Source organism: Eutrigla gurnardus, assembly GCF_963514095.1.
Source record: "Eutrigla gurnardus genome assembly, chromosome: 11".
NCBI lineage: Eukaryota > Metazoa > Chordata > Actinopteri > Perciformes > Triglidae > Eutrigla > Eutrigla gurnardus.
This window is the reverse complement of record NC_139925.1, coordinates 7,866,056-7,887,729: the sequence shown is the minus strand read 5'-3', so window position 1 is coordinate 7,887,729 and position 21,674 is coordinate 7,866,056. Positions and strand designations below refer to the sequence as shown.

Here is a 21,674-nt window from a genome sequence, read left to right as displayed (position 1 = left end):
GCGCTTGTTCTATCCCGCTGGCAGCGAGATTTCCTAAAGTTGAACCGTGTCTGGAATGAGATCCATGTTTCAGCAGGAATCCTCTCCATCAGATCAGCAGAGGGATGCTTCTAAATTTAGAGTCTTCTGTTGAAAAGACATAACAGGCTGCCTGATAGACACGCGCGCGCACATACACACGCGCGCACACACGCACCAGCCCCAGGTTGGGGTGTTGCATGCGGGCTGAATTGATATGAACTCCCCTTACCTTCCACTTTGGTGAGGGTGAGCACCGGACTGTTGCAGGCGGACAGCGGGGCAACCCTGGCGGAGTGTTTCTTCATGATGATGAGCTCGGATGGGCTGAGCTCCAAACCGCTTCGACTACATCCCTGAAGCTGATTTGGTGCAGACACCAGACCACTTGATGGGACCCTTGATGTTTCTAGAGCCTCCTGCTCTCTGTCCCCTCGAATCCATCCAACTCCCTCTTGGTGATGTCTCTCTCTCTCTCTCTCTCTCTCTCTCTCGCTCTCTCTCTCTACCTCTGTCGTGTCCCCCCCACCCCCTTCCTCCACTTGCTCTCCCTCCTCAAATCTGCTGTATCCAGCGCGCCCCGTGCTGGTCTCTCCTCACGTACAATTCGGCAATTGCTGCAATTCGCCAACGTCACACATTCATCATCCCCCCCCCCCCCCCCCCCTACAGCCTACAGCATCGCGGTAAACTCCCACCACCACCCTGTCCCGAGGCAGATGCGCCCACAGCTGTCCTCCCCCAGATCCCCGTGGCGGTGCTGGTCCCTCCTGGGCTGCGCCGTGTAGGCAAACTATAAATGGACTATATATGATGGTAACACTGTGTGGCGTTAAAGCCCATAACACACAGGCGTAGTTTCAAGTGAATGTAATTCTGTTTGATAGCTAAGTGATATTTTTCTACTGAATTGTTTTTGTAAACCAGCTGAATAAAATGTTTTAAAATAGTTTTTTTTTTCAATTATTAACTACTGAACGTTTTATGATTAAGCTTTAAAAATTTTTTAGACACGACAATTGTGAAAAAAAACTTTTTTTTCACCCGTTCCCGCCGTTAATAAAATTAACCGGAAGTTTAGCAGTGTTTTACAAACATAACCGGAAGTTTTGCAGTTCGCGTCGCGAGCACGACGCAGGAAGTCCGCGACACCAGCCTCGGTAAGCTAGCATTAGCTTCTCACTTCTTCTTACCTAGTTTTGTTGTATGTTAGCAATAAAGTTTTTTTTTTCCATTTAGCATGTTCTAGCATATTTGAAGTTGTTTGTGACTCGCAAGTGTCTGAAGGGAAATGTATTTGTAGGCTATGTATTTTATGTCTTCGTAATATTCACCATGTTACTTAAAAAATAAATCACTTTACGTTATTCGTGAGGTAAGTGATTTTTCAAACATAGTGAACTTTGCTTTACTGTTACTACGGGAAAAAAATATTTTTTTGGCGAAACCAGTATGGTATTTCAAACAAAAAATAATATTTATAGTTGCAATGCTTCAGTTGCTATGTTTCTATTAGCCTACTTACTCAAAATATTGGCTAAGCTGAATTATATTTTCATGTCTGGTATTTGTAATATGTCATTATATGGTAATTCTACTATCATTTGCAGATTTGAAATCTAAACGAGAGAAACAAGTACATTTCAATAAGTTGAGTGTTTGCTTTCAGACAGCGCTTACTTTGATCTTGTTACGATCTAGTACGATGTTGTACAACTTGAGAGGAACATTTATGAAATCTGAAGGAATTCAGGACTCTGACTGTGAGCTCGTTTGTGAATGCAGGTCAGATGTTTTATTGATGCAGTGAAGAAGACCCAGTGAGTCGATGGTGAGACTCCCAGCTTGGTTTCCAACAACCCGGATCTACATTTACTGGATCAACCATCTGCTCTGTGGTAGGATAGTGCCAGTCACCTGGATTGGTACCTGCTCGATCATGCATTATTCTAGACTCTGGCAGGTCAGACCTCCATCAGACCTCAAACAAAGTTGACTTTGACCATAAAAATACCAAAAAAGTATTAAAATTGAATGAAGGTCATTGGGTAGATTTACCTCACAATGTCATTGTCTTCACATTTTCATCAGCATAATAAAATATGGGAAGTCAGATCAACATGATTAATTATGTGTATTTGGTTTGTGTGTTTAGTCTAATTGTCAGTGACAATGATGAGCTCCGTGTACTGATCCGACACCAGTCCTTTCTTCTCCCAAATTTCAAATCTACGCTGCGTAACGCGTTTTTTTATGTTAGGCTATAGGTCAGGTATTGCTGCGGTAATGAAAAATGAGTTGGCGAGCAGCTGTGTGACTGAATTGATGGATTGAAGTGATGGCAGAAATGCGCACTTTTCTAATGACATCAATACAAAAGTGATGACTGGGCAAAAATACACAACCTTGATTATTGCTGCGCTTTAACTCAACATTAGTACCGTAGCTGTTAGCTGTTGTGGTGTTAAGTGATTGAGACCTAAACCTCAGCTGACTCACTGGGTCTGACTTGGGTCAAAGTCTTGATAGATTTCAGTTTACATGACCTGCGTTTGAATTTTCCAAAGTCATCACAGTTCAAATTGTTCTGTAAATGTGGAAGCAGGTTACATTTTCACGCGCGTTCACGAGGTGCTGAAAACGTTGTTCAGTGCCTCTTGTCTGTTAAATCTTTCTAACAACAGCAGGCATCGGTGTTGAAACCTGGAGTGACGATTTGATGGAGTTTTATAATACTTTTAAACAGAGAGTTGTCACTTTGTGGGAGCAGCTGGTCAACAGCAACTGTGCCTGACATCCTTTACTGTATACTGTTTTTATGTCATTCTGCAAGTCACTTGTGTTTTACTGCTTCATATGCAGACGATCCATCAGAGGAAAGCAGATCGCTGTCAGTGGTGCAAATTGAACTGCAGAGTATTGATCTGCGAACGCCTCTGCCGTCCCTGTGATCCCACCTCAATGACTTTAAAGACATGTATACGAGGGCGCCTGCATTGGCTCTGCATGTGTGTAAAAGCCGCTGAGTGTGAGCATGCCGAAAGAAAGCTGCACTGAATAATTCACTGCTTAGACTCTACCTCACACTCCAGCCCTGCCTAACTAGGACAGGAAGCTCTAAAGAACCCTCTGCCCAGACCCACTCTGGCATCCCTCAGCAACCAGATCCCCTGGACTCTCTGCTGTTTTCCATCGCTTCCCACTCCCGTGTTTGGGTTTGAGGAGCGAACGCGTCAGGAACAGTGGATGGGAGGTAATTGATGAAGTGAAAGAACTCGCTCTAAAAGAGCAGCACAGGATGTTTGATGGATAAAGAATAGAAACATGTCACCTCGGAATTATATTGTGTGTCACGGTGAACACGTCACATTTTTGGGAGTACCATTTGGGTGCTGCAGCTGCCAGCTGTCTCCAGGTACTAACGTTGGAAAGAACAATATTCAGTCGGAGTGCACATGCTATTATTGATAGAAAAGACAGGCAGGTGGAGCGGGTGGGATCATTAAAAGATCCCAGTCGGTGACTCATAGACTTTTATCTGCCAACACGGAGGAGGATCAAACCAGTCCATGCCTTGAGAAGCCGCATGACAACTGTCTTTCCAACATTCACTACATGTAAAGGGATAAGTGTGTGTGAGCAATAAAGAAGTGTAAAGGGGTTGCTGCATAAGCACAACCTTTCGGATCCACATTTCTAGCCGGAGACTTAGAGAAGCAGATCTGGGACGAGAGGCGATTATTCTCCGGTGCACAGTGGGATGTACCAGTGCGCTCCGAAGACATGCTTTTTCTTGAAGGTTTATTCATGCTGAATAATGAGAGAAGATACAGAAGCCATTTTCCAGGTCAAACTATCCTGAACTGCACCATCAGGGCTGCTTTAATGTTCCCCCTGATGGTCAAATCAATCAAACGTGGAAATGCTTCATAAGCCTTTCTGGGAGTACAGGAACATTATGGGATATGTCATTCGGAACAATGTCAGGTACCTATGGAAAACACTGAGCTGGCTATACAGGAAAGAAACACGTTAGGGGAAATATTTGTAGCTTCAGCAAAAAACAAGAAAAAACTATAACAAGAAATTACTGTGAAGCTGAGTAATGACTTGATATTGCTCAGAAAATGTGTTAAAGTAATGATATGGGTTTTTAATGGTTTATGACATATTGAGGATGGAGGGGAACCATAATGATGTAGGATGTAGAAATTGGGAATATGGATCTTTTTTACATGAAATGATAAGCAAGACAAATCTACAAATTTATCCTCTGGGAAATATGAACTCAATGTTGTCCCGATCCATCTCATAGAGATATTGTACTGGATCTTTGAAAGTTTTGGTCTTCTAGTGATGCAAGAGGAAACATTAGGTTCAATGGATGAACATAGACTGAGTTTATCAGTAAGAATGTGCTCTAATTCTCTAACACTAACTTCATCCAGAGATGGAGCCTCAATATTCCTGATACATGATTGATTCACCACATTCGCATTTACAAATCATCTGTACTGTCATCCTACAGAGCAGGAGGGAAATGAGGAAAATGAGGTAGTCTGAAATCTATTTTATTGACTGTGAATAAAATCAGCTGCAAATCAGACTGCACCGATCACTTTATAGGGAAAGGTGATCGACTAAAAGGTGTGAGAGTAAATTATTTCCTGCCGTCTGACCTAAATTAAGCAATAGTGCCACTGTGAGTAAATGTGTCCGTCTTAATCTGTGTACAACAGCTGTTTGTGGATACTGTTGGCGCTGTTGTAGTTGTAGTTGCCTCTTTGCCAAAACATTAACACAGTTGTTATTGGCACTTCCTATCCAATGACACAGCAAATCTGGATTTAAGGCAAATCGATTTCTCTCAAAACATCAATAACTAACTCCTTAATGTGATCCTTGCTCAGCTGAGATTAAGAAATGTTCAAATGATGCTATTAGCTATGCTAACTGTCGTCCTCCAGGGATGGCATTGTTGGTCACTTTTTAGCATGTCTAGACTAAACTAATGGATTAACCACCATTACATTTGGTGCAGACATTCGTGGTTTCCAGAGGATTACGACTTCAGTAATCCTCTTACCTTTCCTGTAGTTCCTCCTGCCAGATCCAAATGTCCCCTTTTCCAGTGAAATAGCTCAGCATCGAACTGTGAATAACATTTCTGCAGACATTAGTCGTCTGGGGAATATTTCCTGCTGACTTTGACGATCCCCTGACCTTTCCTCACATACAAACAAAATGTTGATTCGTGGTTTTGAGTGAGAAGTTTTGAAAACTTTCATCAGACATCATCAAGTTTTGCATTATGAGCCAAGCAGATGAGTTTAATATGTACACAAAAAAAATGAAATAGGCCAATTAATATTAATATTACAATGAATAATAATGAGACAGTAATTAATATTCATATGGAAATATTGGCAGCATTCTCTTTTGTAAACTGAAGAGAGGATTTCAGTGCATGAGGATTTTTTTTTTTTTAATCCTCTCTGACGCATGGAGCCTTCCACTGTTGCGGTCCAGGTCCCTCCTGGCTCCTTCTTAGTATTGGAAACAGGTACCGGGACTGTAAACACGAGAGCCGAGGGTTCATTACGGAACTGAAGAGGAGTCTGTCTCAACGCCCTGCCCTCACACTTAATAACAACTGCCGGGGAGAAGGGGGGTGGTGGTGGCATGGACTCCTAAATAACAGCTTGTTTCAAGTGTAAGAAAGGTCAAGTCAAATTAACTTTCCCTCTTCAAGGGGCCAATACATCTTCAGAGCAGACACAGCTCATCTGTGGAGGCAGGCGGCTGTCAAGGTACTGCATCCTGCAGCAGTTTATTGGATTAATGGCCTTGGCGGGTTCCGTTGAGGTGTGGGAGGGAGAAAACAGTTGCCAGAACATAGACCCCATTTTAGTTACATTACAGAGCTACATGGTGGCCCACGCTGGCATTGATCTCTGCTATACAAGTTTAAGCTGACACTCAAAAACGGCTACGAGTGACTGATACTGCAATAATGATAAAGCATGAACATATACTGTAGGCTGGGCAGATATCCCCACGTTAAAGTCAGTATGATCCTTAATTCATCCCTTATTGTCTGGGGCTAAACTAATACCATTGTGCATTATTGTATTATAAATCCACTCCTTGATGAGAGAAGCATGAAATTAAATTTTATGTGATGATGTAAACATGACATTTGCTTCATCAGACTTTCTAGTGTTGCTGCAGTGGTTGATTGACCAACATTGCATTGAAGAAACAGGATTTATTGATTATTCTATATGATTTTCAATTCATAAATTGCCAAATTGCTCTATAAAATGTCATGAAATAATAAAAATGTGAATCCTGGATAAGGAAAGGACTAATAACTGATCTTTCATTGAAGTTTTTAGGAACTTGTTTAATAGAATATATACGTTAGAGGCCATATAACAAATTACTCACAAAACACAGAACTGTCCAGGCGGACGACAGAAAGAATCGCTGCTTTAAATTAACTAATGTGGAGCTTCCTCTTAATTACAACCACATCTAATAAAGTCCGGCAGCATCTATTTAATGCTGTCAGGTTGTAATACCAAATGATAGCCCTTATAATCACACTCCACCCCGGTGGCCCCACGCCTAATCAGGAAGAGAGAGAGAGTCTCCATTAAATTTACATCCCACTAGAGGAATCGGCCCCTGGCAGCACATTTCTACTTTCCAATTAAGGTTGTTTCAGAGCCACAACATGTGATATGTAAAATTTTAATTTGTGGTGCAGATGTGCAGGCAGGCGTAGAGAGAGGCTGTGGTCCAGAAGAAGGCCCGGGACACCGCGGGGCGTGTGTGGGCAGAGACGAGATTGATCGAATGCAAAGGGGAAATTTAAACGGGAGCCAAACTCTCTTCGGCTGGACAGTTACGCACATTCACACTTGGAAGTTGCTCAGTAACACATAGTTTTTTATCCAGCTTATACGGGGAATCAAACTGCCAACCTTGCTGGTCAAAAAAGCCTCTCAGTCTAACATCTTCCTCACAACGGCGGCAAGAACTTACACTTGTTTTGAGGGTTGCACCACTAATGAAGTGGGCCATGGTGATTCAATCTTTTGTCTGGTTGTACTCGTCAAATTATCCTGGAGGAGCTTACTTAACTCCTACTCACTCCAAGAACAAAGACACTGAGCGGCTGGCTGCTGCTGCTGCTGCTTCAGTAGGAGATCATTAATGCCCACAGGGAAATGTTCTCTTCCATAAATGGTGATGGCTCCCTCTGTTGTCAAACTACAGTATGACTATTTCATGTTTTTTTACTTAGCAGGAGCCTAAATGTTCAAGTCCAGTTCAAATGTAGAATGTCTGTACCGTACTGCGAAGTAAATTAGATTTTAATTTGTCACCTGCCCGGTATTTGATTTACATGTTTAGGAGTCCACACCACCACCCCAGTGCTTTTAACATTCAGAGCCGTCAGTGGATTCGGAAACAGAAAAACAGCCTGTACTCGCTGAAGCGGCTCGTCTTTAAACTGCACTTATCTGCCTGCGCTTAACATAATTCAAATTGTTCTAAATTGCTGTAATTATAGGACAGCATCCAAAAGCTTCCCTCCATCACTCTGCATTTATATGAGGCTATTACCCGAGCCTGGGAACTTGAAGTTCAACCATATTTTTTCATTTTTTCAATAGTCTTCATGAGAAGAAAATACGCTCTTGCAGTTATGACAAAGCAGTTTATATATACAGCCTCAAGATGTTATATACATATGTTTCTGTGTTTTAAAATGAGTGTATGATCGAAAAGAAAATGAAAATATAATGCAATCATATATGCTGTCTTGATATGACACCTGTGGGGGACAGTATCCTGACCTTGCAGAGCCTCCGTTGTGCCTGTAGGGGGCACTGTGACCATACGTAATTTGACACAAAGACACCTGCTGAGGGTTTGGATGAAAAGTGACCAAGAAATCAAACTGCAGCCCAGCATTGTGTCGCAAAAAGTGGGACAGCAGAGAAGAAAGGTGATGAAATGACCCACATACACACCTGTGTAGTACGCTTACATGAATGAGAGATAATAATTTACATGCGCTGAAAGATTTTAGATGAAAACACCACTATAGTACACACAAGGTGAAAAAAAAAACAGCATGGCGGCTCTTTGTGATCACTTCTCACCTTCTCCTCCCTCTGCTGCCCGTTCTGAGGGTATTGTTAGATCGCTGTCACACTGTGAGGCACTCACTCCTATTTTTGATTTGAGATTTTTTTTCCCCAATAGACACCCTCCACTAGACACATTCTTGTTTGTTTTACTGTCTTGTTTATCCTTTTATTTTGTTTTTGTGACTCCAATTAAAACCAATGACAATATATATAATGAATATATTGTATGTTTGAGGCATATAGGGGATATGCTGGAATATATTACAGTATGAGGCAGCTTTCATGTACTGGTGCATTGCAGGTTATTTCACATCCTGGCAGTTTAATTAACATGAATAGCAATCGGCAACAAGGCTCGGCTGAATTTCTTTTCTTCCCTGAATTTATGATATACTTTTACTGATCCCTCGGGCAGAAAATTCTTCTTTCCCCATGTTCTTAGTTTGGATGTTGCGCTGCAAAAGCCGGTACGTTACCGCTGATAAAAGGGCTGCTGAAGGAGAGAGAGAGAGAGGAGTTATTTATGCTGCTGTAGGATGCTTCAACACATACGGCCACACAGGATCAAACCTCTAACATCCCTCATTAATCATTAAAGCGCCTAAACAACAAATGAAAAATAACATTATCCGAGCCTGAATCCTGCTGCGGATGTTGTAAACGAAAGGACCTGTTGCCACCTTCCACGCAGCCTAACTGTCTCCCTGCCAGCGACACGGAACCTTAAATTGAGGGATTCGACTAATCTCCATCTTTGTTACAGACGTTGCCATGGAGACTGCTGACAGGACTGAGAACATCCGGTGCACAAATGAGACAGGCGGATAACAATAAAATAGTACACCTGAGACTCTACACCTCAATTATGCAGAGATTCGCTGATATGAATCATTTTTGTTTCAACGTAATTGACACTGGCACACTGACAAGAATTGGTCATAGGACTGCCTTTTGTGGTTAATAATTCAAAGCTAGGGAATAGGATGAAAACCCAGGAAAGGAACTAGCGGTTAAATACAGTTGGCGATCGCAGCAGTGACAATATAAAAGTCTTTCTCACGAGGGAGGAGGGGTGTGTTTATTGACGGCCGAATTGAAAAATTAATTCAGAGCTTCAGACCCGTCAGTTTTTGTCTTTGAAGTGTTCAGATTGGATGCCGAGTCCAGCCGGGTCGCTTTCAACCCTGATCAAACTGGTTTCTGATCACCAGAGAAGCTATCTTCCTATCCACTTTACAGCAGCAGGTGTTTGGAGGCCCTTCAAAAGGCCACGGGCAGGTGTGTGTGTATGTGCATGTCGGCAGTGTAAAATTCACTCTCTCTCCCTCTCTCTCCTCCGTCTCCACTTCTCAGTCCAACCGCAAACAGTGAAAGCACCGAGGCAAAAAGTGAGCCATCAGTGACGGACGAAAATAGAACTTGATGCCCTTGCGTTCCCAAGCCTGTAAATGCCCGGCTTTGTGCTTGTGTTAGGGTTTATGGGAAAGCTATTTCCTTTATCAGCAGGTGATGGAATTACCAAACTGAGGCAATTTATCATTCCAATGAGACGGCTTCCCATTACAGAGAAGACTCCTCATTATAAGTGTGTGGAGTAAGCAGCATGGCTGACAAATGTCACCTGAAATCATGCTCCATTCTCCTCAGTAATTACCCCAAATTCACTGCGAGGAAAAGGAAAGAGGCACTCTGCGTCTGAGAGTTGTACTGTCTGCGTTGCAGTACCTTTGCACCACTTGTACAAGATAGAAAATTAGCCTATAAAGGGGACTACTTACTAAAGAGTGGTAGGTATGTGCCTGTTTGGTCCCGTCCCTCTGCACTGCACTCATACTGTGGTTACAGCTGATAACGCCCTGACTGACGGTGTCGTCGTGGAAACGTAGCACAACCCTCTGGTTCCCCCTTGCGATGAACACTTTTCCCATAGTATGCACTTTAAGCGCTGTTAGCACGGTTAGCTGTAAGCCGCCGGATCAGCTGTCGCCCTGTTGAGAGCCAATAGAAGTTCTCCTGATTTTGTATTTAGCAACTTAAGAAGCTGTGAGCAATAGTTAACTATTATTTAGAGTATAATTAACTCAATGACCTGTTGTAAAGCAATTAATTATACTTGTATCTATGGTAATATATCATCATTGTGACCATATTAATTATTGATCAAAAAGCAGTTTCTGCATACTTTTGGCAGCCAGTGGAAGCTTTTCAATCCTTGATTCAATTTCTGTCAAAGTGCTATCCTTTAAGTGTGGACTGATTGTGCATAGTAAGTACTCGGGGCAAATGGGGGCTTGTCCATTGGCTTGATTTGAATAAGTATTGTGATTAAGTGGTTGTTCAGTACATGCAGTGGGCTGAGGGATGTGGACCAGTCAGACCCCTGAGGGGGAGACGAGGTTCAAGCCTCCCCGGCTCCTTCTGCACTCCTCCATTGACTGTCGGCTCTCATCCATGTCCACAGCTCCCTTAATTGCCTGATTTCCTGACCCCACATTGAATACTTTGTACACTGGGGGCTTGGGGTTTATAATAATGACTTATAGTGACATGCATGGGGAGGATTCGCTCCCTTGGCTCTCACAGCGACTGTAGCCCCATCACAGACCTCTTCATTTAGTACTTAAATTCTCATTTTCAGAAAATATTCTGGGTGTGCGTGAAGACAGCGTGACACCGAAACTTCCAGATGTCATAAATGCAACATGTGGGGGGACTTTATTATCAACTACTGAGGTGGATGAAGAAACGTAGCTGGGAAACCAAACTTTGCATTAAGGCAAATGATGATTCATGTTTTATGTGATCATGAACTGTTTTAATAATCAATTAAATATTTAAGTTGAAACAATTAGTCAATCAACGGGAACATTTTTGATACCTGATTAATGTGTTTTACTGATTAACACTTATTGAGCAAATGTTTGCATGCTAACAACATTATCAGTAAAGCCTTTTAGCATGCAGCATTTAGACTTATAGAGCTGCTCACGTACATCTTACCTTGTTGCACTTTTCAAATTTTGAACATGTCACTCCAGCAAATGGTAACAGGCATTTCCCCCCTACTATTCTCTATTATAGACAATTATTTCCATTTTTAGGATTTATTGCTCACTACCAGCCTTTTTTCTTTTGTTGATGGTTGCGAAGACAAAGTATGCGGTATCTTGCTCAAAAAGCGTTTCTCCTGACAGAAGCTTTGAAGGAGTACACGAGCGGGGGAACCAGAAATATCTTTCAAGTCATGTCCTACTCATCGTCTTGAACGGTTTGCAATGTACCGCAACAAGACTTTAAAGCACTTTAGATCTCCGACAGGCGGGACGCATGGAAACTCGTCATCTGGGGAGTTCTCCGGGCCTACTGTGCCGCTGTTCACTATTTATGAATCCCTCCATGCAGTGAGGACATCGGAGAGATGGTCGGATGCGTTTTGCTCAAGGCTTTTTGGACTCCAAAGGAAGTCAACTGCTTACACTCTCCCAGTCATTAGTGATACTCCTCGGAGCGCACCAATAATCTACGAGATGGAATGAGAGATTGAGGGAGTACTACTTACAAATGTCACTCTGATGCAACATTTTTAATACAATGTTATCTATTTCAGTTTACCAGCTGCTTCCTCATAATCAGCTTGTTGTTGTCCAAATTTCTATCTATATTAATTAAATCATCCAACCAGTAGATTTAAAAAAACATCTTTCCGGAAAGATTAAAGTTAGAGCGTATGCAGTCTTCAGTGAGGATTATTCCCCTTTGAACAATTTCACACAAACGGGATCAGCTGTCAAACAGTCACCAGTGATGGTTCTTCTCATGCAAGACACACCAATTAGCTCTACTTTCACACTACAGAGGCAGTGTGGGGGTCTCTATCGTCTAGAAATAGATGCATCCAGTTGGTCTTCTTTGTTGTTGCTCTTCTGAGTCCCTGAGACCCTATTTTTTTCACCCTGACAGATCTGTTCAGACTTTGTGTGGCTCTTAAGAAGCAACTCGCTGTCACACATTTACAGTAGCTTGTGTGTACGTCATCAGCAGCAAATCTGTGCAGAGAACATGAAGCTGATGCATCTCAAAGCTCACAAATGAACATTTTACATCTCGTTTGTTTAATCCGTACTAAAACCAAAGTGTGGGGTTTTATGGGAAGTTATGGACTATTTCTCCAGCTCGGTGTCTCCCTTGCCTTTAGCAACCATTAAGAAACAAAGATCGAACTAGTCCTTCAATTCCAGGCTTTGAAGCCGCTTTGCCTTGAAGAGTTAAGCACAATGTCAGCATAGACGCTTGGTGTGAGGCTTACTGAGGCCTAACTGTACTGTTTTCCACCTGCTGGTTCGCCCCAGGCTGCACCATCACAACCTGAGCCCCTCCTCCACCACAACACACTCTTTCACCTCCCAACCAAGATACAAGAAAACAGCACTTCTATATGATTAATAGGACCACAGTGATCAATTCTTGAAAAATGCTTAATCGTAGTATGATTTGACACGCCTTAACTATCATATTAAACAATGGGCTGAAAATAAGCAGGCTGCAACATCTTTCAAATTTACATCATTAATACTGACTTATTAGTATGGAAATGCTGAACTAAATGAGTTTGTTTACCAGAGCTATTCCTCACATGCCGTGCATCGCTGCTCCTGCTTCTCCTTTGCCTTTCAGAACAGAAAGCCTTTCCACATAAATCTCAAGATTCGCAAATCGAATAAATTGTTTCCCTCCTGCTTTTACCTTGAGAAGGAAAGTGACCACCAAGACAAATAGAAGAGCTAAACAAAGGCAGAGAGGATCGGACTGGAATACATTAAGTTCAGGAGCGTGGACCAAATGGGGTGATCGATGAGATTGCAGCAAGTAGACACAGTAAATGAGGAAACGCCTGTCAGACAAACGAAAACAGACAAACTGCACAAAATAAGAAGGCGGTTTGAGCAGATGTTGAATGTCTGCAGGGAAGAAGTGATGATAATAATAGCACATCGTCAAAAAGGGATCTGAGGAGAGAATCAAACCACACTTTAATATTTTTCATTCCCATCTACATTTGCCTTTTTATATAACCGATCTGTGGGAAATCAGGCACACTTGAAAAGCAAACATAGTTGCAGAGCTGCTGAAGGGTGAAATATGTGTGACTGTGGACTTGTGCATCTCTGCTACCAGCAAAGTCTTGTATCTGGACCGTATGTAATCCTTGCATGTAATGCCTGCTGGTACAGTAAAGTGATGCTGTGTGGTACAACACAGCAGTCAGTCAGTGGGTCAGTGGTTTGCCTGTTGTACATACAAACAGCTACAGTATGAAACCACACTGCAGTCTAGAGAAATCATTCTTGCATTCTTCAAATTAGCTGAAACTAGACCTGCTTTCTATGAATTTTACGTTTGACCTAAAGGACTACTTCTGAATAATTTGCTTTTCTTATATTGATGCGAGTGCAGAACCTGATCATAGAAAATGTTATCATAGATGAAGAAGTCACAAATCTGCAACAACACATCAAGTAGAATAATAACTTTCACTCTCATTGCATCAGTAGAATTGTATCATAATCGGCTGTGACTTCTAAAAATGTGTTTCAAACAAGCACGATTCAACAATTGAAGAATTACTTCCTCATCCGTCAGCCTGTGTACACTAATGCTGACGTTAACCCTGAAGAAACTCGCATCAAAGGAATGTTTTTGGCAGGAGGAATAACTGTTAATGGAACACCGGCAAATTATCACCTTTTATAAAGTTTTTTAGGTGAACAATTTAGCCAACATTTTTACAGATCAAACAAACAAATGAACAAAATGAAACAAACCAATCGACCCACTTGTGTTCCTCTACTGTCTTTTGCTGTCTTTTGTTTTCTTGCTGCTGCTATAGTTCTCTAATGAAACAGCTCTTACTGTATTATTCACTGAAGAGTGTTGTTTAGTGTTGGATTCTGAAGCATCTCTGCAGTGAGCAGGTCATGCACCCTGCATACTGCTCTGCTAATATGGAAGTGTCAATGCAGGAGCTTAAGTTGAAATGGCATATGCAAATCTAGCAGAGAAGGTAAAGGCAGCTTATATTTTGCAGAGAGCCCTGATGTGATTGAAAATTTGAAGTGGCGAGCGCCGGGAGGATTGCTCTGGCAAATATAAGAGGCACAAGGATACGATGGAGGTGCCCAACGTTTTATAATTAGATCGGTTGAAACTACACTTCTCAGGACTGTGATATAGATAGAGGTGACTTTGTTTCTTATTCTTTTCAATATTTCACACTTTCACTCTTACAGTATTCTTTCTTTTTGGACCTTTTTCTTTTCTTTTATAATAATGACATCTGCACTAACTGCTTTTAGCTGAACAAGTGGACACAGAAAGATGTTTAAAGTCTTAAAGTAAGCAAGATTTAGGGCCCATCCAGACGAAGCAAAACAAACTTTTTTTCTCCGTTTTGCCTTGGCGTCGTTTCAAGAAAATCTGCGTCCAGACGAATCCACTGAAAACGACTCAGCGCGCTGTAGTACATATTCCAGGCCCTTATGCGGCGCTGTTACTGCTACAAAAACGCAGAAGAAGAGACGGAGCTTGACCGGATGTTTGCCATTGCTGTGGCAACACGTGAGAGTTACGGCTAATCTCCGCCCGACCACCCGATCAATAAACACCCATAAGATGACAATTTGTCCCGTATAAATAAAACCAACAATAAGCATCAACAGCCGTCACCCTAAGGACCTTGACGAGGCGTTGTCACACGTTGGGATGGATTAATTAGACAAATAAATGCCTACATTCATGGGAAGTTAGCTAGCGGTTGTTTGTTAGCATCGTAATAAAGTAGCATATCTGTGACTTTTTCCCGGAATATCGCCCCCCTCTCTCGGCTCCGAGACGTAGCGGGGGAAGAAGTCAGGCTCGAGGGTCGGGGCGATGACGTCAGCGTATTCGTTTTCGCCATCCACATGAAAACGAACACGAAACGGAGGGGGGCCGTTTTTTTCTTTTCCACCCTAAGAGCTGGTTTCAAAAAAGTGCGTTTTCACGCCGCAAAAACACTGGATCCATGTGGACGGCATGGCGAAACACACAAGACTTCTGCGTTTACGCACTGAAGGCCCTTAAACTACTTCATGGCAGTCGGTGAAGGCTTGTGTTTGTGTGTATCAGCGCTAGAAGCTGCTATCAATACTCTCCCATCAACCCCATTTACACTTTGCTCCCTCTCTTCCCGAGCACTGCTCTTCTGTGGCCAACGCAGACAAAGACGTGCTATGTATGGCCACAGCAGACCGTGGATTAATTACGCTGAGGTAGGAGTCGTCACTTCACAACTCCTAATTAACGGCGGATAAAAGGAGCGAGGTGGAGAAAGGGAGCACAGCGGGACAGGATTTGTCATTAAACTGGCAGGATTTTCATTACAAGGAAGTGTGACCACCCCCTGCATCCGCCGCTCTATCCGTGGTGATCTCTACCAATTTGGACGACAACTGAGAGCAAAGTTGAGCTGCTGAAAGAGACAAGAGACTAGGAGGGGGGAGGGGGGGGGCACAAGCAGGACTTTGGGAGCAGGTTTCTGATGATCTATGCATCCTTATCAATTATTGATGTGATGTTACGCAACAGAAGCAGCTTCTACTGTGCTGGAGATGGTAAAAAAAAGGCTTGTTCAGAGGAGCCCTGCTCGCTCCACTTGGGTGGAACACTAGAAATGTTCAGCTCAAAACGGTGTTTTAGAAACACAGTGGGGAAATGTAAGAAGTGGGTCAGAAATTCCTATGATTTCTTTTCTAGTAACCGTTCTTAATGTGTTTTTAAAGACCTTCCAACCTCATTTATGTTCAATTCCAGACCTGAGTCAATATGCTTGGTACTTCACTGTTTGAATCAGGATAAGCCCAAAACGCTACAGTCAGAAATGTCTCTTGCACTTAACTGTGTCCTCGATCCTGTCATTGCTGACTTGCAGTCCCTTTGTGGTCGACTGAGAGCTAGTTCAGTTCAGTATTCGTACTCCTGCAGACCCAATTCCTCCGTTCCTTTGGTGAGACTTCACCGTTATCAATGCATAAATAGTGGAGAAGAACTGTCTAAATCATCCCATATGGCCATATAAACCATTTACATCAAATATTAAATATACCATGATGCTCGAGTCCTCGGGGGATTTTTCTTTTAGTTTTGTTTTTTTGTGTATTGTTTATCGTGCACATCACTTAAATATGAAGCAGTGTTTTAAAAAATGAATGCATAACAAAAGAATGACATGATAGGGATGCAACCCTGCGAGGTAATGGACTGTTTATGTAAATGCTCTCCTGTTTTTTTGTCTCCATTTCGTTTTGCTTCGTGGATGACTGCATGTGAACATGTGCACGTTCTGTAACGCCGCCTCTGTTTACATAGGAAGACGATCTCGCACACTCGACTGAACATCAGCCTTCGTGGCGAGACGTGTGCCTGTTCTGTGCGTGCAGTGGCTCGGCATGAATACGGGAGAGAGTCGGAGGAACTTGATTAAGGATGGAGAGGTTTCACTTTCAGTCGAATACACATGAACTCGGAGAACAAAAGGGTGAAACAAGTTTTCTGAATCAATGAACTTGACAAATTAAAGACTAAAATTACATTTCGGCTATTACGCACCATTTACAAACCACTGTGTAAATACTGGCACGGCTATTTTTAAAGACTGCCTGGGACTGATATTTGAGTTTGTGATTTGACTGATGTCCCAGAGATCCTTTGAGAGTGCCTATTCAGCAGTGGATTATACTTCAAAGAGAGAATCAGTGATAGCAGAACGGCAATGTGAGGAAAAAGCTCGAGCTGTAGCCTTCACTCACAGTGCAACTTCCAGCCGGTCTATTTTTGTTGAGGGGGGTTTAACTGATGGAGATTCTTAGAAAAACCTCTTGTTCTCTGACTTTGATTTACAATCAAGTATGTATGCGAGCTGGATTTATCCGTAAGCAGCTGCATAACTATTCCCATCTCTCCCCGCAACTCCTGCCGAGTTGAAAGGTGTCATTATCGCAGCCGGCCCATACCTTGGCCAACCCTTCCAGCTGGCCTGCTACTGCCAGTGAATGTGTACATCAGCACATAGACTCTCTCTCCAACCTGCTCCACTGGTGTATCTCACCACGCCAAAAAAAACCCTGAGCTCAAAATAGAAACCAACCTCATTTCATGCCTCTTGAAGCTCTAGATCTGCACCGGAGGGGACGTTACATTTGTGATAGATAGAGCCAGTAAATTAGTAAAAGAAGTGTGTTTGTAAGACAAATGCTTTAGTTCTCAGTGGATCTTCACAAACCTTGAGGGATTATTATTTCCCAGGCAAAGGAAAGGTCTCATCCTAGAGAACTCCAATTCTGTCTATGAGGCTCTGAATTAAAACAAGCTTTTCGGCCTGAAAACTACAAAAAAATGACCCAGTAGGATGACTGAAAGGAAAATTAAATACATTGGAACAAGATGCCCCAATATATTAACTCAAGATGATGTAGTTTAAGCTGTGTTTTATGTCCCGAGGAGGAATCCTAATGCAATGGGGAAAGTGATGACACACTGAGTTTAAAATAAGGTCTTCACTAACCGCTTTTCCTGCAAAGAGTTCCCTTATATCTCTAAAGCAGATTACCTGCAGCAGCGATATCAAATTAAATTTCTGTTCAGTCAAAACTCTAATTGGTCTGTGAAGAGAAGAGAGCGTTCATTTACATTTTAATAATCATGACATGAGTTGGTTTTTATAAGATGACATTTTGTTTGAATTCAGCAGAAGTAGTCCTTCGCGTGAATGGGCATACATTAGATAATATGTCAGGATTTCTGCAGCACTGATGGAACCATTGATCTGCCGCTTTATTTCAAAGCTAACCTGTGAAAGTGTACGTGTCTGAGCTCTGAGTCACTACTTTGATCAAAAGCAGGATATCAATGAAAAAACAAAAGTAAAATCTTACGACATAGGTTTCATGCGGCAACCTCTGGTTCTGAAAAGTGAAGCCAATGCAGAAGTGCCTTACGTCCCACTTGATTTATTACCTTTTAATCATTGTAGTCTCAATGGTAGTTTCAAGTCTTCTTAAGACAGCATGGCATTCATTTTGTAAATTATGGTCCCATATAGAGTGAAATAGATTGTTTTAGGGCGTGGCTACCTTTTGATTGACACGTTACCACGGAGATGTCCGGTCTGTTGTCTTTGAATCCTTTCAAAGTGTGTTTTTAATCCATGTAAGGTAATTCTGTTAGGTAACATTTGGTCGCCTTAAAATGTCTTGTTCAGTGTTCGGGCTCCACACTCTCGTGTCACTTCTACTTACAAAAAAACAAGATGGCGACGTCCAAAATGCCAACTCGAGGATTAAAAAACGTAGTTCACAGGTTAAACAGATGGAAAATTGGAACAAATGAGATGGGAAATAGAAAAAAACATAGAGGGATACCAAATCTTAAAACAACAATGAGTTAAAAGTGTTTTTCTATGTTCAATATATATTCTTTCTCTCCAATAACCTTTCTGTAGTCACCAGTGACCTTTTCTTTGATACAGACATCAATCCCTCCATCTACGACCATTTTCAAAGAGAAGTAAGAGTGTTTTCCTCTAGGCAGGGTTCATGTGATGGCAACCGCCAAAATGCCAAACACAAACCAGTTGGTGACTTCACTGTGGTGTCACACTGTCTGTAAGTCTGAGACAAGAATTCACTTATATCCAAGTTTACCCATCCGAGCCAAATTTTCATGTTGCATTTGCCTCTGTTACACACTCAGTTGTGTGTTAAGAGGACTTTTTCAGCATCCCTGCATGTTTGTGAGGCCTGCAGTCTCCTATTCAGATTAGAGAGGCACACGGCCAACTTCCATCCTCAGAGTCACGGCTCACTACTTGCCCCACTTTCACTCTCACTCTGCTTTCTGCTGTGCAAAAGCACATGTGCCAGTTTGGAAAGGTTTGCGGTTAATGAAACAAACACTGCACTGAGAAGTGCTCAGCCTCCCACTCTTCAGCCATTAGTCACTGCTTTCTAGTTTTCAGTGAGTCCTGAGTAGCCGGGTCGTGCGTGTCGATTCTGTTCTGCATCCACGGGAATCCAGAAGGAACTGACAAATGTGGGGATTTGGAATATTTTACTTTAGAAACGGAAACGAGCTGAATGAACCCAACATTTTCCCTCGATGGCCACGCAAGCAAGATTATGTCTGACGCAACAGCGCAGCTCATCATGAAATCTTACATTCGCAGTGTGATTGCCCTACAAGTGGTTTTTAAGGAGGCAAACTATACACCACATGACTAAAGTAGTGTCTGCTTATTCAGAGGGACATTTCCGTTCTCAATATGGTGATTGCGTTTTGTAATTTAACCCATGTACAAGTGGCCACTTCTCATATCACCCATTCAGTTTGGGATTTAAAAACACAAGTCCTCTAACGAGCACTGTCATTCTTGTCACCCTGTCTGTTCCACAACGGCTCTTATAATTAGGCAGTTGAATCGGAAGATAACGACTTCCTTGAATCATTTTCAAACAACTGAAAAGGAAGTGTATAAAATACCGGCACATAAAAAAGTTTGTTTAGGACTGGGGGTTTAAAAAAACGAACTAAACAAGACAGCAACTGTATCACTGTTTACACTGTTTAAATATCAGGAATGTCTGCTGATCCATTGAACTAATCGGACGCTCTTTCTCAAAAGAAAACTTCTCAACATGCAATAATGCATCTCTCAAAAAATATTTGTAGTATATTCCACATTACTTGACTATCCCGTCCCTTGACACAACGCCAGTCCAAGACAAATTCAGACGTGAACAGCAGCTGTCTTGTGAAGTCTGCAGTGTTCAGATGTTAGGTATAGGCCTATGAATTCTAAAGTAGCGTCGCAGCTGTTTAATATTGCAGTTTCTCATATGAAATTTACAAAAAAATGCTCCACCGGCTACCGGCTTAGGGTCATCAACCAACAAAATCCTGCTGACGAAAAAAAAATGAACACAAGATTGATAGAAAATGGAAAGATAGATGAAGACGGAGCAAGCCAAGCGAGACTGTAATCCATCGTCAAACAGAGATGATGCAGAGAAAGGAAATGAGTGAGGGGGAATAACAGCTGTAATGACAACTTTTTTTCTTTTCTTCAAAGAATCAACTGCTCCGAGCAACTGTCTGGCTCCAACCTCAACAAACTCCAGTAAGTAAAAATGAGCTCCACTGTCTGCAGCAACCATCAGCAACAATGATGCTTCAGCAACTCATTCTCAGAGTGTGCAAATTCAAATTCACTGGAAAACAATGATGAAGATGTGCAACATCTGTGTGGCGTGATTGTCTTATTTGAATAACACACAAATTCTTGTTAATGTAAAGGATGAGAAGATGGAAGTTTGAGTGATGGGGGGCCCCAAAATGTCCAAATTGGCCTCTGGTTGGTAAAAAAAAACAAATAAAACAGGGTGATTTTCATTATACTCACAACTCTGACAGTAAATGCTTCCCTGTAGTTAAAAGATCACCTGAATCAGTGTTCATCCAACCCCATCTTCATCTAGCTTTTGGAAGGACTCCCAAAACAGCACAAACCAGATTTGACCAGGACAATTAGCCTAGTTTGGGGGGGCCAACCGTGCATGTAAACTACTTGTGTCTTGGGGCCAGTACCAGCAGTCACAGGGGTTAACACCAGCTCCAGCATGCACACTGACTCACTCTTGTAGCTCGCGCTCCAAGGCTGGTATCCATAGTAGCCGGTGATGCGCAGGATCCGCTCCTCTATGGACGCGCTGTTGATGTCCTCGACCGAGCGCGACGACTTGAGGTCCTCCTTGATGGCCTCGTCCACCACCAGGTACTTGAGCTGTCTGAGCTGAGGGCTGATGTCCGAAAGCCGTCTGGGGCTCACGTCGGGAGACTTGCGCATCCCGCTGGGGGGAAGAGAGCGAAACAAAAGTGGGGTTACAAGACACAAACGGCGGGACGGGGGCCAGCCTGTGGACACTTGATTGTGACCCGATAAGACAAGGCTTCTCATTGGCTAAAGCGGGGCGAGTCGGTGGTGTTACCGCTCCACGGAGAGTGGCGTTCAGGGCCCCTGCAGCTCCTCTCTTGTAAATCATCATCCTTCACTGAGTCCTGCACGGACCGACGCTAAGCGGAGGTGACTGCTCCTGCTACTGTTGTGTATGGCTTACTATGCAGCTCCTATTATAGGCTACTTATGAGGAATGAATCGATCACGAGTGATTTACTCGATGACTTCACATCACTGGAGCACAAACTGCGTGCAGTAAAGGCTTAACATCATTTCATCATAGCTGAGATTAAAGAAAAAGAAAAAAGATGGATGTGTCCAGCAGGTGGGATAAAATAAACCCAGTAAAATACACCTGAGAAAAGTGTCACAGTGGTGACCTGTCAGCCTCTCAGCTGTTATCAAACCGTCAACAAAACAGGACCAATAGGTCTGTATGTCCTCCA

General features: G+C 42.5%; 1 protein-coding gene across 3 annotated transcripts in view; it reads right to left on the bottom strand.

Annotated features, from left to right (window-relative positions):
* Positions 1 to 21,674, bottom strand: part of slc35f3b (solute carrier family 35 member F3b) — a 41,788-nt gene that overhangs the window by 19,681 nt on the left and 433 nt on the right. For 2 of the 3 annotated variants that reach the window (XM_084021366.1, XM_084021365.1), the window contains exon 1: positions 251 to 484. In XM_084021366.1, the coding sequence (XP_083877492.1) occupies positions 251 to 326 (76 nt within the window). In that variant the 5' untranslated portion in view covers positions 327 to 484. Of the gene's footprint in view, positions 1 to 250; positions 485 to 20,906; positions 21,122 to 21,674 lie in introns of those variants that run through there. The other variant, XM_084021364.1, reaches the window with a different exon arrangement.